The sequence below is a fragment of the Erpetoichthys calabaricus genome, chromosome 7, assembly GCF_900747795.2.
Source record: "Erpetoichthys calabaricus chromosome 7, fErpCal1.3, whole genome shotgun sequence".
Lineage (NCBI taxonomy): Eukaryota > Metazoa > Chordata > Cladistia > Polypteriformes > Polypteridae > Erpetoichthys > Erpetoichthys calabaricus.
The window spans coordinates 185915922-185932548 of NC_041400.2; the positions used below are offsets into that span (position 1 = coordinate 185915922).

Below are 16627 nucleotides of genomic sequence, written 5' to 3' on the forward strand. Positions count from 1 at the left end.
TGCTGCTGGAGTAAGTGAATTTCCCCTTGGGATTAATAAAGTATCTATCTATCTATCTATCTATCTATCTATCTATCTATCTATCTATCTATCTATCTATCTATCTATCTATCTATCTATCTATCTATCTATCAGGATGGACCTACTGCTAATACACTTTGAAGCTAACGGGTGGAAGATTATGTCATCCGTCCAGGAAAATCCTTTCAGTGTGGTGACGAAAGATGGCAGACTGCATTGATCAAGATTCCTGCCTTGATAGAGTCTGTCATAAGCTTCCCGTCTCTAATACCGTGTAAAACCGTCAGTAAAGTAAGCTAAAGTATATCTTTTTCGCTCATGTGATTTTTTTGTACTGCCGTAATCACTATGCGAGGGATATCGCGCTTTTATGTCATATTTCTATATTTTTCGGTTACTTAACATGCCGTAATTTCAAAAAAACACATTTCCGGAGAGCTAATGCCTTCTAAGGAAACAAGTGGTGCCTCGGACTCCCCCAGGACGTTATGGGGGTTGGAGTTCTGTGCAACTCTGTGGGTATCCGTAGGAGCTGTCAGGGGGTGCTGCAGCAGGAGCTGCTGGCCCCTTTTGGGCACTGGTTTCTCCTTACCCGGAAGCGCAGCCAGATGTCACCAATCAAGCACCTGGAGCACATCCGGGTACCTAATAAAAGGAAGCCAGAGACCACCACTCAGAGGCCAGAGTCGGGTGGAAGAGGACGAGGTTGCCAGGGAGGAGTGGTGAAGGAAGAAACCTGTGTGTATTTGTATACTGTGCTTTGGGACTGTGTTGTGGCTGGAGGGATTACAGGGAAGACATGCCCTCCAGCTGAAGAAAGATAAATAGTTTATTTTATTATACCCGTGCCTCCCGTGTGAATCTGTGTCGGGTTGGGCGCAATATAGCGCCAATCTTACACCACACACTTGTAAAAGGTGGTTGGAATAGAGGGGCACAGACCAGCCCACTTCAGCCTCTTCAAGAAGTAGAGGCGTTTGTGGGCTTTCTTTACTTTTCTTCACACACACACAGTACTGATAACTGACATTTTTCCCGTTGAAAACATTACAGCTTTGTTTCACGGATCTGCTTTATTCCCATCAAAGCTGCAGTATGCCAAGTCCTGTCTGCACAGTTAGGGGTACAAAGCAAAATGTAGCCTGGATAGGATACTAGTCCATTGTTATCAGTCTACCACATATCATGACTATGGACTGCAGGGGGAAATCGGAGTCTCTTATGAAACCTGTGTAAATGGGGGGCATTATCCTTCTTCTTCACAGAAGGAGTCCCACTAAAGAATCAAGATGGGGCCCAAAGTGCTGTGAAGCTTAAATAACCCACAGTCTGAGAATGTGCTCCACAATTTAGCTTCCTTTTACCGTAATTAAATAAAAATTAATAGAGTCCAATTCAGGGTCATGTGGGCTGAGCCCTATCCCAGCACCACTTGCAACAATCCTGGACGTGGTCAAGAGTTTTTCACAAAGCCAACTCACACACTCACATTCCCACTCACACAAAAGCCACTCTGGAACCATCAGATAACTTAACTGAACACACCTGGAGCACCCGGAGAAAAACATGGGATAGAAAGGGCAAACTCTACACAGACCAGGAGCAGGTACAGGATTCGAACTGAGGATGATGGGACGAGAGGACTTAAAACTCACCAGTTAGGATTTTCAGAATGAGAAAGTGGGCACTACCAACATAGTGGTGGCATAAAACTTGATTACTTTGATGGAGACGTTGTTTTCATCCAAAGTTTCAACTGGCCACCGGGGCTAAGAATGAAATATGCATGTGTACGGTAGCTGCGTGATCTACGTAAGACCCATCTTTCTCCTACACAGATTGCTTTATGACGTGACCATTCATCCAAAGTAAAACACAATTGAAGGAGAACTTCATTGGGAAATCGTCCACTGAGGATTATTCACGTATCATGTATATTTCATAGACTTCAAGAAGAGTTCAGGACTCTGCATAATGAGGAATCACTCAATGGAATATTCATTTACAGATATTGTACAACACGCTGTGGTTTGCACTGTGCACAAAATCAGTTTATCTTCAAGAGGGTGTAATATTGTCAGGGCACCTTTGGTATTCTTGTTTTAAAAAATTATTCACTGCATACAAGGAAAGAGGAGCTGAAATCCTCATTTTTTTGCTTTATATATATTTTTTAATTTCTCTCCTGCTTATTTATTTTTTTCTTCATCATGTAATTATTTACAAAGCAGTTTACTGTTAGTATTGCATTATGATTATGCCTATACATATTTCATAAAATGTGTGTGCTTTTGTGGCACTTCTATTAAAAATGGTTCTTTAACTGCTAAATGAAGCTGGGCTCCCATTAACTCTGCAAAACGCAAGTTCAGTAAATTAAACAAATCCATCCATCAATGTATTAAAAAATTACATATCTTATAAAGATAGATAGATAGATAGATAGATAGATAGATAGATAGATAGATAGATAGATAGATAGATAGATAGAATAAGAAAAAGTGAGTAAGAATGATAATGTATAAATAATGAAGAAAATAAATAAACTAATAAATAAATCCATACATTTAATATAAGATAGATATAGTGCTTCATTTGTAACACTAGCTACAAAAAAAATCCCAAAACATGTAGTTAAAATGAATTTAATTTTAATTGGCCTTTAGGTTCCATGTTAATTAAAATTTGTTTTATGCTGTCTTTCTGGGACATATTAAATACATTTTTTTTTTGGGGGGGGGATCACAGATAAACATGACATTTTAATAGTTAGAGAGATAATTGTAAAAGACAGTATAAAATAGAAAGACACGAAAGGCAACTTATTGGGTAGAGATCTGAAAAGCACTGCATAAAACAGATACAAAAAGCACAATATGAAACAGATAGATATAAAAGGCACTATAAAACAGACACACAAATATGTGAAATGCCTTATATCTCATACTGTAGATAGACACATGTAAAATGTACTAGATTAGATAGATAGATAGATAGATAGATAGATAGATAGATAGATAGATAGATAGATAGATAGATAGATATGAAAGGCACTATATAATAGATAGATAGATAGATAGATAGATAGATAGATAGATAGATAGATAGATAGATAGATAGATATGAAAGGCACTATATAATAGATAGATAGATAGATAGATAGATAGATAGATAGATAGATAGATAGATTCAAAGGTACAATATAAAACATGGATTGATAATAATGGTGACATATAAAGTTGATAAATGTGAAAGACACTATATAAAATATAATTGTAGCCACATTTTGAGATAGATGAATATAAATGACGTACTAAATAAAATAAACGGATATGAAAGGCACTGCTTAAGATAATAATAATAATTATGCTGGATAATAATAATAATAATAATAATAATAATAATAATAATAATAATAATAATAATAATAATAATAAGTCATTTCATTAATATAGCGCCTTCCTCGTACTCAAAGCGCTTAGATTTTATGTAAGTCTTGCTCCTAAAGTCTTCAATTAGGAGACTATCTTTTGCGCCTGCTTGTGATGTCACACAATCTGGTGACTCTCTTCTAAACCTTCACCTCTATCCACGCCAGCCCAGCTCCTCAGTGAACTTTGAGTGACGTGAGGGGCGCTGTGCGAACTCCACAGCCAGACTCACAGCTTAGTGTGTCCGTGCTGGAGAAGGAGACCAAAAGATGTGATTTAAAGATGGTCCTACTACTAACAACTGTCGACGTGCACATTTCGGGAGAAAACAAAGAAACATTCAGGAGTTAGCAAGAGCTACTTCGGAAAGTGTTGCTCCTACATACTGTATATCTAGGAATACTATTCATGGACTATGTAAATACTTACAATAAAGCAAAATACAAACTTTCATGTGCACATGTCATCGCTTCTGCGTGTACCTGGACAGGTCCTCCGTAATTTATTAGTCAAGGCAACTCACCTTGCAGTTGGCCAGAATGATGTGTTCTAATTACCATAATAGAAAGAAATGTGTGAAAAATGCATTTTTCTTAGCAATAAGTGCCGAAATCCGAGTGGAAGAGCAGAGGTGAAGGTGACCGCTTGCTTCCCCAGGGCGGTTCACAATTAAAGACGAAGTGGCGTGCACTTCGCTCTCGTCTCGTCTCGTCTCCGCCTGCCTGCCTGCCGCCTCTCCCACAGAACTGAGGACGAAGCAACTTCTCGCAGCTCCTCTCTCTCTCTCTCTGTCTTTGGGCTCAACGATCTCAGCTTGTATTCTGCCGCCAAACGTCAGCTTTCTGAGTTTTTATGGGGTGCATGGAGAGGTATCGCTTCTGACTTAGGGGGACCTTCCACTCTCTGGAAATCTTTCAAACTGGGTATTCTTACTGCCCCGCCACCCCAGATTCTTCTGATTACACGCCGCGGGGAAACTGGAGATGGCTGCCTCATCATTGACACTGTCGCTGTCTCTTCTCATCTTTACGATCACAAGTAAGTAAACAGTTAATTCAAAAATAATAATGAACAGTGCGGTCTGACCTTTAGAGTGCTGTGTAACGGAGCATAATGTCATTGGCGCTATATGAAAAGAGGGACGGGTTGATGATTGATTGACAGCGGTGCTGAGGCAGGTTTACTTTTAAAATTGAATTTTGAAGGGATGTTGTGCTCAGCGACTTCTGTCTATGTGTTTTGTTCCGGTGACAGCGGTGTCGGGTTCAAATAACATAAGGCGGCTGAAGAAGATGGCAGTATAAACTGTTTAATGTCATGAAGATACTTTTAGGGTCCCGCACAGCAGTTTTAAGTGCGTGAGAGCGCGCACGTGGAAATGACCAAATACATGCTCCGTTTAATCAGCTTTACATTAAACATGTTGCAAAAGCAGCGCATGCAGACAGCAAACATCGGATCGGGCTACAGCTTAGTTTTCTTACATTTTTTGTTTTTAATTATTATAAAACCAAATCGGGTCCATCAGTACTTATTGCTACACAATTATATATTTCTTGAAATATGAGAAGCAGATCTCGAACGCGGAATCAAGCGCAGGTTACTAATAATGTTGCAAGGGAAAATATAAGTGTTTCGAGTAAAACCGGGAAACATCCATTTGTGTATTTATAAGAACTATAGAGAGTGAAGTATAAAACCTGATTATCGCACAGATAGGATTATTCTGCAATATAGCGGCCAATGGGTCACGTGATGGGTCATTATTGTCCCCACCCCTTTCTACAAATGCTGCAGTGGGATTTCAGATCGGGCAAAAGTCTGCATAAAATATTGTTGGCATAAAACTTGATTACTTCAATGAAGATGCCGTTTCCATCTAAAGTTTCAGCTGGGTGTGCTGGAAAGAAAGAAAAGAAAAAGTAACGCGTGTGTACAAAAGCTGCGTGTCCGCTCGTGTGGGAGGAAAACCAAATCAGTGACATTTACGGGGCAGCATAGATACGCTAATCGGTGGCTCATCCTGTTGTTATCTGATTATCTCATTGGATACACTCTGCTCTCGGTCTTTTTTTTTATTGAATTACGTCTGCAAGAGTCGTCTGAAGTGATTTTAGCATTAGCATGGGATTTGCTTGCGCATCTTCTCCGTTGCACTCTTTTTTGATAACTGGAGTGAAATGGTGGGCTACTTTAAAGAAAATCGGCGGCGTGGGAAAAAAAAAGAGTCACTAGAGACGACAGAAAAATGTGTAAAGCATGGGAACAAAAATGTGAAAATGCCACCCTTTCGTGCTTTATTGTGTCTTGTCCTTTTTATATTTTCGGACTTTAGCAACTGAGCATTTTTCTTACTGCAGGTGTGTGACTGTATATGTGACAAATACAATTTGATGTGATTTTGATTTGATTTGAAACCTGTCAGTTTCATGGTGCAGAACTAAAAAAATAAAATGAGTGAAAATGGTTCATTCTAGGAGCAGAGCATTTAACAGCTTACAAAGTTAGCAGAAAAGTTCTAGGTATGCTCTTAAAAATAATAATGTCTCTCTCTAACGGCGGGTGACTGGGTTATGTGGTTCCTTTATAGCACCATAGATTGATAAAGAACTGTTTAATTTTGAAAAGGGTTCTCGGCATGTAAAGTTGGTTCTTTGTGCTTTGAAAATATTTGTAATATGCGGACACAACAGAAATCTATAATGTGTAGCAGAACTCTAGCCAGGGGTGTAGCACAGAACTCTGGGCCTTATACAGAAGCGGTCTCATGGGCTGAAAAAAGTATAACCTCCATTCAACTTAAAATAATTAAGGTAATGACTCACACTTAATATTTTCAATCTGAACCAATATAATTCTTTTTAGCTTATTGATCACACAATTTTTAAGTTGAGGCAAATCATTTAGAGTGATTGGGTGCAATTCACTTGTTTTATACTGAAGTAAATCTATTTTTTAAGTTGTCACAATTTAAAATGGTTTATTGGTTGTAACCTGTTTTTATGCTATTAGAGACATTATGAACATAACACATTCCAATGCTGTACTTTTTACATTTATTTAAAAATCTAATGCAAATATACAAGCATTTTGCAGTGTAAATCTTAAATATACAACAATCTATCTATCTATCTATCTATCTATCTATCTATCTATCTATCTATCTATCTATCTATCTATCTATCTATCTATCTATCTATCTATCTATCTATCTATTATATAGTGCCTTTCATCTATCTATCTATCTATCTATCTATCTATCTATCTATCTATCTATCTATCTATCTATCTATCTATCTATCTATCTATCTATCTGTTATATAGTGCCTTTCATCTATCTATCTATCTATCTATCTATCTATCTATCTATCTATCTATCTATCTATCTATCTATCTATCTATCTATCTATCTATCTATCTATTATATAGTGCCTTTCATCTATCTATCTATCTATCTATCTATCTATCTATCTATCTATCTATCTATCTATCTATCTATCTATCTATCTATCTATCTATCTATCTATCTATCTATCTGTTATATAGTGCCTTTCATCTATCTATCTATCTATCTATCTATCTATCTATCTATCTATCTATCTATCTATCTATCTATCTATCTATCTATCTATCTATCTATCTATCTATCTATCTATCTATCTATCTATCTACAGCTTTCTTGAAAGGATGTTTTATTATGAGCTCCTATGCTTAAAACTAACAGTTGAGAAACAGAGTTCCTCCATTATAAGGGTATTCCTGCTGAAAATGACCAGACCTGTATAGCCACGTCCATTCCACTTGGGAAAGTCTTCTTCTTTTTTGAAAGTTGGAAAGCTAGCACACTGGAAAGTTCAACCGGAAGAATATACAAACGGCCCCTCACACACAGCACATGAACACCCTAAAATATTAGGTTAACCGAAATAGGATTTTTATGTTTATTCCCTCCACCATAACTTACTTTAGTACAAACAAATTTTTTTACTTTGATTGAGATCTGGAGCCAAATATTTCAAGCTACAACACTAAATGACTAATCTTAAGTTCCTTGAAAGAGAAAATTTACGTTGAATGAACAACATCAATGTTATACTTTTTTCAGTGTACCTCTCGAAAACAAACTTTTCATTCCAGGCTTTAAGAGTTCCCCCTCCCCCAGCCAGTGTGTCCTGGGTAGTCATTACCCCCCAACTACCACACTAACAGATTAAGGAATCCATATCTGTGCACTCTTAATAATAATGGATCTTTAGTAGCATTGTTTGTTTTTTTTTTACTATGTTGTGTGGTTCTGTGATTGACCAAACACTATTTCATCCTGGGAAGGGTTCTTTGCATATGAAGTTAATAATAATAATAATAATTCTTTACATTAATAGCACTTTTTCTCACACAGGTGGGAAGCGAACCCACAATCTCCTTACTACAAAGCAGCAGTATTACCACTGCGCCACCTGTTGGTTCTTTGTACTTTGAAAAACCTTCCCAATAAGCAGGAAAAACTTAAAATCTTTAATGTATGGTGGGCTACCTCGCAGGGCATTGATAGATTAAGAAAACCTGGACCTGGCCTGTGTTACTGTGTGCAGTGAAAGTCCCTTTAAAATCAGGACCCACTGGTATTTCACAAATCTCTGACCTTCTGTTCATGGTCATTTACTGTATGAGGCCTGTTATGGATCACAATAAATGAACTTTCTTTCAGGAACCTTCATGTGGATGGGTCTTTTAGGAACTAAAAAAGGTTCCACTATGGCATCGAGCCATGTAAATACTGTACAGATTCACCTTCACTTACTTTTGTTTATTAAGTTAGCAGAAAAGTTCTAGGTACGCTCTTAAAAATAATTATGACTCTCTCTAATAGCATGTGACTGGGTTATGTGGTTCCTTTGAAAAACCTTCCCAATAAGCAGGAAAAACTTAAAATCTTTAATGTATGGTAGGCTACCTTGCAGGACACTGATAGATTAAGTATACCACCATAGATTGACAAAGAACCAAAAATGGTTCCACTATGGCATCGCTCTGAAGAATTGCTCTGGCACCCTGAGCGTATGCAGCAAGATGCCTTATAGAAACAACACATGAAACTGTTGGTATTTCACAAATCTGTTACCATCTATTCGTGATTATTTACATTGTGGAGACTATTATGGATCTTGAGAAATAAAATGTTCTTTCCGGAAACTTCATATGGGTGGGTCTTTTGGGAACCAAGAAATGGCTCCCCTATGGTGGCACTCTGAGGGACCACTCTGGCACCTTTATTACTTCATTTTATAAATCTACAGAACCTACTCAAAGTTTTGATGTTACACCTCTCTGAATAGCAAATTATATGAAGAGTTTGTAATGTTTGTTTAGTATATTTTTCATTTCTTTTTTTTTTAATTAAGGGGACAAATACCTAGCAAGTGTGCCAGTGCTAAATCAAAACTTATAGCTTCAAAGAAACCATTAGAGTGTGTGTGCGTGCGTGTGTATATGTATATGTCGTGAAGAAAACACAGACACACAGATTAAGGGTTGGGGATTCCGTCCCCGTATACTGTAAACCACAGTAATAAGCACTTGAACATCAGTCAGTTTTGAATGGTACAGTCGACAGACAATGGGTGCAACATGGACGTATTTATGAGGTGGGAACGGAAGTAAGAATGCTGGGAAAGATGACGCGAAGGATCTTGGGATGGTGGTGACGTCATCTGCAAGGGACCAGAAGTGAACAAGGAATATGGAAGTGGCTCGGACTTCTGGAGTAGATTTTTGAAATGAACTCAAGGTGCTGTGCTCTTTTGTTATTCGACTTTCCTGTAGAAATAAAGAGAGCACCGTTAGTACACCGTCTCAGTCCGCTGTCTTGTGGTTTCGCACTGCTCGTTGGGTTCTTTCACTGCCCCCTAGTTGCTTGTGTGTGACAATGTGTATGTGTGTGTATATATATATATATATATATATATATATATATATATATATATATATATATATATATATTGTGATGGATGGCCGGCGAGAGTTTCCGGCCCTCACCCCCAGGCCTCCAGGAGGAACTCTCCCAACAGCATGGATGGGCCCCGAATTCCAGCAGGGCCTCATGGACTTTGTAGTTTTTATGCGCAGCCCTGCTGGATACCTTGGGGACCACCGGGAGTTGCTGTAGGGTGTGGCTCGTGGACTCTTACGTGCCCTATGACCTGGAAGTGCGTCATAATTACATGACAAGAAGAAACTACGTGCTTCCGGGTTGAAGAAAAGGACTTTTTACCCTGGCCCGGAAGTAATAAGGACTTGTGGGTTATGGAACAGGAATACCTCCGGGTCAGGGGGTATAAAGGACCATGGGAAAGTCCAGACACTGAGCTGAGCTGGGAGGTTGGGTGGCGAAGTGTCTAGGAGAGGAGGAATTGTGATTATTGTAGTGTTGATTGATTATTATATGAGTAGTGTGGAGTGGAGGGTGCTTTGTGCACATAATTATCATAAAATAAAGAAGTCTTGGACTTTTACCTGGTGTTTGGTGTGGTACCTGAGGGTGAAATAGGTCGATAACTACCTCTACTGCTACTATATATATATATATATATATATTGTCACACACATGTGTTTAGGAGACAACTAAAGGGCTTGAATACATGTGATTCCATGCTAGACCAGGGGGTGACGAAGTGCACCTATTTTCCCTCTCAATCTTTTACAGACCATTCTAGGGAAATCCCACCCGGCTCTGGGGCAGCCAATGACGTTGCTTCCTGTTCCGGTATTGATGACATCACTTCCTTCACTGGCCTTTAAAGCCACCATCTTGTCTCAAGAGAATCAGTTCTGTTTTGGACTCAGTTGTATGAACATGTCTTGCTTAATGAATCAGTTTTGCAGCCGGGAACAATTATGCGGGTGGCTGCCCCAAACCTTCTCAATGTTTTATGTTCGTTATTGTGACAATATGAGAGCCAGCCCGACCACAGACAGACAGACACCGTTCTTAAGTCCACCACACACGGTTTATTTACAATATTTACACTAATTAAAGTCCTGCACAGCACACAGTGCTCCAGCACCAAACACCCTTTTCTTGGGCCTCTCAATGGTCCTCTTCGGGCCGTCTTCTCTTCCCACTTCGAAGCCTTGTCCTTTTCCTCCTGACTCTCGCTCCTCGACTGTTGGAAGGCAGCTCCTTTTATGCTCACCCAGATATGCTCCAGATGCCCCTTGATGAACCCCCGCCGGTACTTCCTGGTGTGGTGGAAGTGCCACACGAGCACCCGGAAGCACTCTGGGTGACCCTGGAATTCCTTCCGTCAGCACTTCCTGGTATGGTGGAAGTGTTGGCTTCCAGAGCTCTAGGATCCACCGGGCACGCCTATAGGGTTGAGCTTCTGAGCTCGGTTCCCGTGACCCCCATAGCAACCAGGACGGCTGTCCTCTCGTGGCCCGGGGAAGGTATAATCCCTCTCCCGGTCCTTCCAGGCATTCCGGCTGGGTAGGGCACCCAGCCGCCCACCACAATACATGTACTAAGGGGTTTGCCCCCTGCTCGCTTCGCTCGCCAACCTCACCGGCCTGTGGTATGTGCCAGCCACTTTACATCTCTGCTACTGGTGTTGTGAAGAGGGGGGCTGAACGCACATCAAGGAGATGAGGTCGCTCCTCCGAAACCCCCTCTTAAACGGTGATACAATGGGAAACAAATACAGATTTTTTTATTTACCTCCTCTTTGCTCGATCATCTGGCTTGCTGCTGCTGCTGCTGTGCCACGTGATCTGCATCTCTCAGAGTGCTTCAAACATTTAAAAGCCTGTACAGCAGCTGTCCTACTCTTTATCTTTTATTTCCGGCCCCGGGCGTGGTTAAATCTCTTGGCACAAAGTCTTGTCTCGCGGGATGTGAGTTCTTGATATTTTTTAGTTTAAAATTTAAAAACGGAATAGGAATCTGAAAATCTAACAACATCACATTAAAGTTTGATAAATTCTGAAAAGAATGATACCATACATATACAGTGCATCCAGAAAATATTCACAGCGCATCACTTTTTCCACATTTTGTTATGTTACAGCCTTATTCCAAAATGGATTAAATTCATTTTTTTCCTCAGAATTCTGCACACAACACCCCATAATGACAACGTGAAAAAAGTTTACTTGAGGTTTTTGCAAATTTATTAAAAACAAAAAAACTGAGAAATCCCATGTACATAAGTATTCACAGCCTTTGCTCAATACTTTGTCGATGCACCTTTGGCAGCAATTACAGCCTCAAGTCTTTTTGAATATGATGCCACAAGCTTGGCACACCTATCCTTGGCCAGTTTCGCCCATTCCTCTTTGCAGCACCTCTCAAGCTCCATCAGGTTGGATGGGAAGCATCGGTGCACAGCCATTTTAAGATCTCTCCAGAGATGTTCAATCGGATTCAAGTCTGGGCTCTGTCTGGGCCACTCAAGGACATTCACAGAGTTGTCCTGAGGCCACTCCTTTGATATCTTGGCTGTGTGCTTAGTTTTGTTGTCCTGCTGAAAGATGAACCGTTGCCCCAGTCTGAGGTCAAGAGCGCTCTGGAGCAGGTTTTAATCCAGGATGTCTCTTTACATTGCTGCAGTCATCTTTCCCTTTATCCTGACTAGTCTCCCAGTCCCTGCCGCTGAAAAACATCCCCACAGCATGATGCTGCCACCACCATGCTTCACTGTAGGGATGGTATTGGCCTGGTGATGAGCAATGCTTGGTTCCCTCCAAACGTGATGCCTAGCATTCACACCAAAGAGTTCAATCTTTGTCTCATCAGACCAGAGAATTTTCTTTCTCATGGTCTGAGAGTCCTTCAGGTGCCTTATGGCAAACTCCAGGCGGGCTGCCATGTGCCTTTTACTAAGGAATGGCTTCCGTCTGGCTACTCTACCATACAGGCCTGATTGGTGGATTGCTGCAGAGATGGTTGTCCTTCTGGAAGGTTCTTCTCTCTCCATAGAGGACCTCTGGAGCTCTGACAGAGTGACCATTGGGTTCTTGGTCACCTCTCTGACTAAGGCCCTCCTTCCCCAATCGCTCAGTTTAGATGGCCGGCCAGCTCTAGGAAGAGTCCTGGTGGTTTCGAACTTCTTCCACTTACGGATGATGGAGGCCACTGTGCTCATTGGGACCTTCAAAGCAGCAGAAATGTTTCTGTAACCTTCCCCAGATTTGTGCCTCGAGACAATCCTGTCTCAGAGGTCTACAGACAATTCCTTTGACTTCATGCTTGCTTTGTGCTCTGACATGAACTGTCAACTGTGGGACCTTATATAGACAGGTGTGTGCCTTTCCAAATCATGTCCAATCAACTGAATTTACCACAGGTGGACTCCAATGAAGCTGCAGAAACATCTCAATGATGATCAGGGGAAACAGGATGCACCTGAGCTCAATTTCAAGCTTCACGGCAAAGGCTGTGAATACTTATATACATGTGCTTTCTCAATTTTTTTATTTTTAATAAATTTGCAAAAACTTCAAGTAAACTTTTTTCACGTTGTCATTATGGGGTGTTGTGTGTAGAATTCTGAGGAAAAAAATGAATTTAATCCATTTTGGAATAAGGCTGTAACATAACAAAATGTGGAAAAAGTGATGCGCTGTGAATACTTTCCGGATGCACTGTATATGTAGGTTTTAAAATAAGCCCGATTTAAAGCGTGACAAAAAACATGACATAAAAATGTCACATAAAATCGTTGCACTTTTAGGCTTAGGATTTTATATATATAGAGTAGATATGGAAGCAAAGGTCTGTTATATGATTTGTATATTTGTAGCTAGAGATCCACAAAGGGAGACAATGAGTCACATATCCTAAAACAGTTTTTTCTTCCTAAGCTTTCAACAACCTGCCAGGTATCTTCATCAGAGGAGAATGATTAGACATACAGGAATCAAAGGCAATATATAGCAATTGAGGGGGTGGTGTGGATCAATGAGGTGGGGCTGCGATGGTGTTGGTCAGTGCCAACCCGTGGAGTGGCAGGGAATTACAATCACAGCCCTAACACTCTCCCTTAAGTGCATGCGTGTGACTTTATACACATATATATATTGTCTCACACGTGCAATTAGGAGACAGTTTACGGGTTCGAATAAGTGTGATTATCTGCTGGATCAGGGATGCGCTGACAGACACTTTGTCTCTTTCCTCCACTTCAGACCATCAGAAGGAAGTCCCGCCTGACCCTCTTGATCTCACTTCCCATCCCGGCTCTCCTGAGCTCATTTCCTCTCCAGACCATATATAAACGTGTCCCCCTGTTCCCAGACTTCTGTTGTTAAATTGAATTCCCATATTATGTCTACCGCGAATCACCACAGGGGACCACCAAACTCCCACTCACCCACATAGAATGTATATATTTATGGAGTGCAAAGTGATTTGCAAAGTGTGGTGTAGTAGTGAGACATGTGATTGTGTGGCAGTCCAGAGAGTCACATATACAGTATGTTTTCAGGCTGGTGGAATGAAGTAGTCATGAGGCAGGGGACTGGGTTTAGAACCCTTTTGGTGCCAATTCTGAGGTCTGAAAGTCAAAATGTTAGTACCAATCCAGCACTTATATAAGGCAGATCAGTAAAACAGTATAATTATACATTGTTCATATATTGATACCTGCGGTGGGTTGGCACCCTGCCCAGGATTGGTTCCTGCCTTGTGCCCTGTGTTGGCTGGGATTGGCTCCAGAAGACCCCCGTGACCCTGTGTTCGAATTCAGCGGGTTGGAAAATGGATGGATGGATGGATATATTGATACTCAGCTTCTTTTCTTATCCTTTCTCCTCATTCTAGTATGTCACTTCAATCAACCCTGAACTGGTTGACTCCAGTGTCTTCCAGATTTATTCCATGTTCTTAGAATGTGCTCTCTCTTTTTCCCTTGTATATAAAAGACCTCTGGAAGGCGGGGCTTACTGTTAGCCAATCAGACCTTTTCATAAATGGGTAGAAGAGTGTCTGCCCTGGTTAGAAAGTTAATCCTTCCCCATATACAAAGAGCTTATGACAGTACTAGAAGAAGATGTTTGTCCAATGAGTTAGCTGAACAGTTTTACAGCTTTTTAATTATATTTTGTTTTAATGTCATTCCTATTTTTAGACCCTTTCACTGTGCGCTATTTTTTCTCAACAAATAACCTTTATCTTTTATAGCAAACACTATCCCAAGGCACTTCACAAGTACAGAGACAAGTACAACTTTTTACGTACAGTATTTTATAACAGCTAATACTCAGGTGGGATAATTGACTTATTCAGGCTGACACAGTAGGCCGGAGGTGGAAATTGAACTGACAAGCTTGTAGTTTGGAGTCCAGTTGCTTAGACTTTTCACCACCCCATGTTTCCTATTAGAACAAATGTATCCCTGATTTACCTTACACCTGCAACCCTTGGCTTTGAGAGTCATTACCTTGTTTGTTTTCTTTTCAGGTTTTCTGTTCTGTACCGGGTAAATTATTAATACTAACCGTGGCACAGATGCCAAAGTCACTCTTAAACCTTAGGGCTCAGGGTGGATGTTAGAAAACCAGGGAGTCGTCTAATGTCTTGGACCTCTTTGAATTTGTTATTGCAGGAGAATTATGTGATAGGCTGCATTGCAGGACTGTATGAGACTAATAACTAATGAGAGCAGTTTGATCTTTGTATAGATTAGTTATAAACAGAGAGCAGCGAAGGTGAGCAGACTTCGGAAGCATATGGCAATGGTGGTGGTATCAAGGCACGCCATAGGTGGAAATGGTGTTGGCAGTTTTGACATGGGTGAGGAGGCCTGTCATTCACATTAATACACGAGCCCCGGCACGGCAACATCCCAGCATTACTTCATGCCATACTGGGGAAGGATGTCCGTGTGGCCGCGGGAGACACAGCAGGGTAATTGACTAAAAATGCAGAGTACAACCAGGTGCTAGCTGGTGCTAGCTGCTGGTGACATAGCAGCACTTGAAGCCGTGCAGAGGAGAGCAACCAAGTGCATCCCAAGACTTAAGATGTCCTACTCTGACAGACTCAAGGAAACCTGTTTAGTCTCGAGCAGAGGAGACTGCATGGGGACCTAATCCAGGTCTTCAAATCCTCAAAGGCATTGATCAAGTGGATTCAGCAAAATTCTTTCAGCTTAAGGGTGAATCATGTACTGGAGGACGTCAGTGGGAGTTAAGGATGAAGTGCATTTATGACTGAAGCCAGGAAGCACTTCTTTATGCAAAGATTTATGGGACTCTGGAACTAACTACTGAGACATGGAGTTGAAACAGAAACCTTGAGAACATTTAAGAAGAATCTGGATGAGATATTGGGACAGCTTAGCTATCAGCTAACCCGATGGACTGAATGGCCTTCTCTTGTTTGTCAAATTTCTTATGTTCTTATGGTCCACCTGACTTCCTGCTTAGTGGCCTAAACAGGATGACTTCAAGTATATTTTTATTTCATTCAGAGGTGGTGCTATCTCTATGTATTGATCAATTTTCAAAATGATCAGTGAGAATTCACACAGATAGCAGATACGACATTCATGATGTGATGCAAAAAGAGTCTCCATGTTAGCAGTGCATTTGCTCAACTTCTTCTTAGCTACAGGGCCTAGAGAAAGTATTCAGACCCCCTTCTCACCTAAAATTTTTATTATGATGCAGTTTTATGCAAAACAGTTTAATTAATTTTTTCCCTCCTCAAGCAACATTCAATATCCCAGAATGACAAAGAGAAAACAGGCTTTTGGAAACTTTTGCAAATTTATTAAAACTAAAACATTTAAATTTCTCATTGACACAAGTATTCGTGCTTTTTACTCGGTTCTTTATTATGGCAGCATGGAGTCTTCTTGGGTCTGATGCGACAAGTTGCTCATACCTGGATTTGGGGATTTTCTGCCATTTTTCACTGCCGATCCTCTCCAGCTGTTTCAGGTTTAATGAAGACCATTGATAAACTGCTGTTTTAAGGTTTCTCCAGAGATGTTCGATTGGGTTCAAGTCTACGAACTGGCTATGCTACTCAAGAGCATTCACAGGGACACTTTAGCCACTCCTGTGTTGTTTTTACTTTGTGTTTGGAGTTGTTCTTTTGAAAGGTGAACCTTTGGCCCAGTATGGGGTCTAGAGTGGTCTGAGCAGGCGTTCATTAAGGATGTTTCTGTACTTTG

The 16627-nt window shown here is 40.6% G+C and overlaps 1 protein-coding gene across 1 annotated transcript in view; it reads left to right on the forward strand.

Moving 5' to 3' along the window:
- Positions 1-4174: 4174 nt before the first annotated feature.
- The window catches only part of chrnb5a (cholinergic receptor, nicotinic, beta 5a), a 164966-nt gene continuing 152513 nt past the window's right edge, over positions 4175-16627 (forward strand). Inside the window, exon 1 of the mRNA XM_028806029.2 lies at positions 4175-4490. Coding sequence (XP_028661862.2) covers positions 4436-4490 — 55 coding nt within the window. The 5' untranslated portion in view covers positions 4175-4435. The remainder of the gene's footprint in view (positions 4491-16627) is intronic.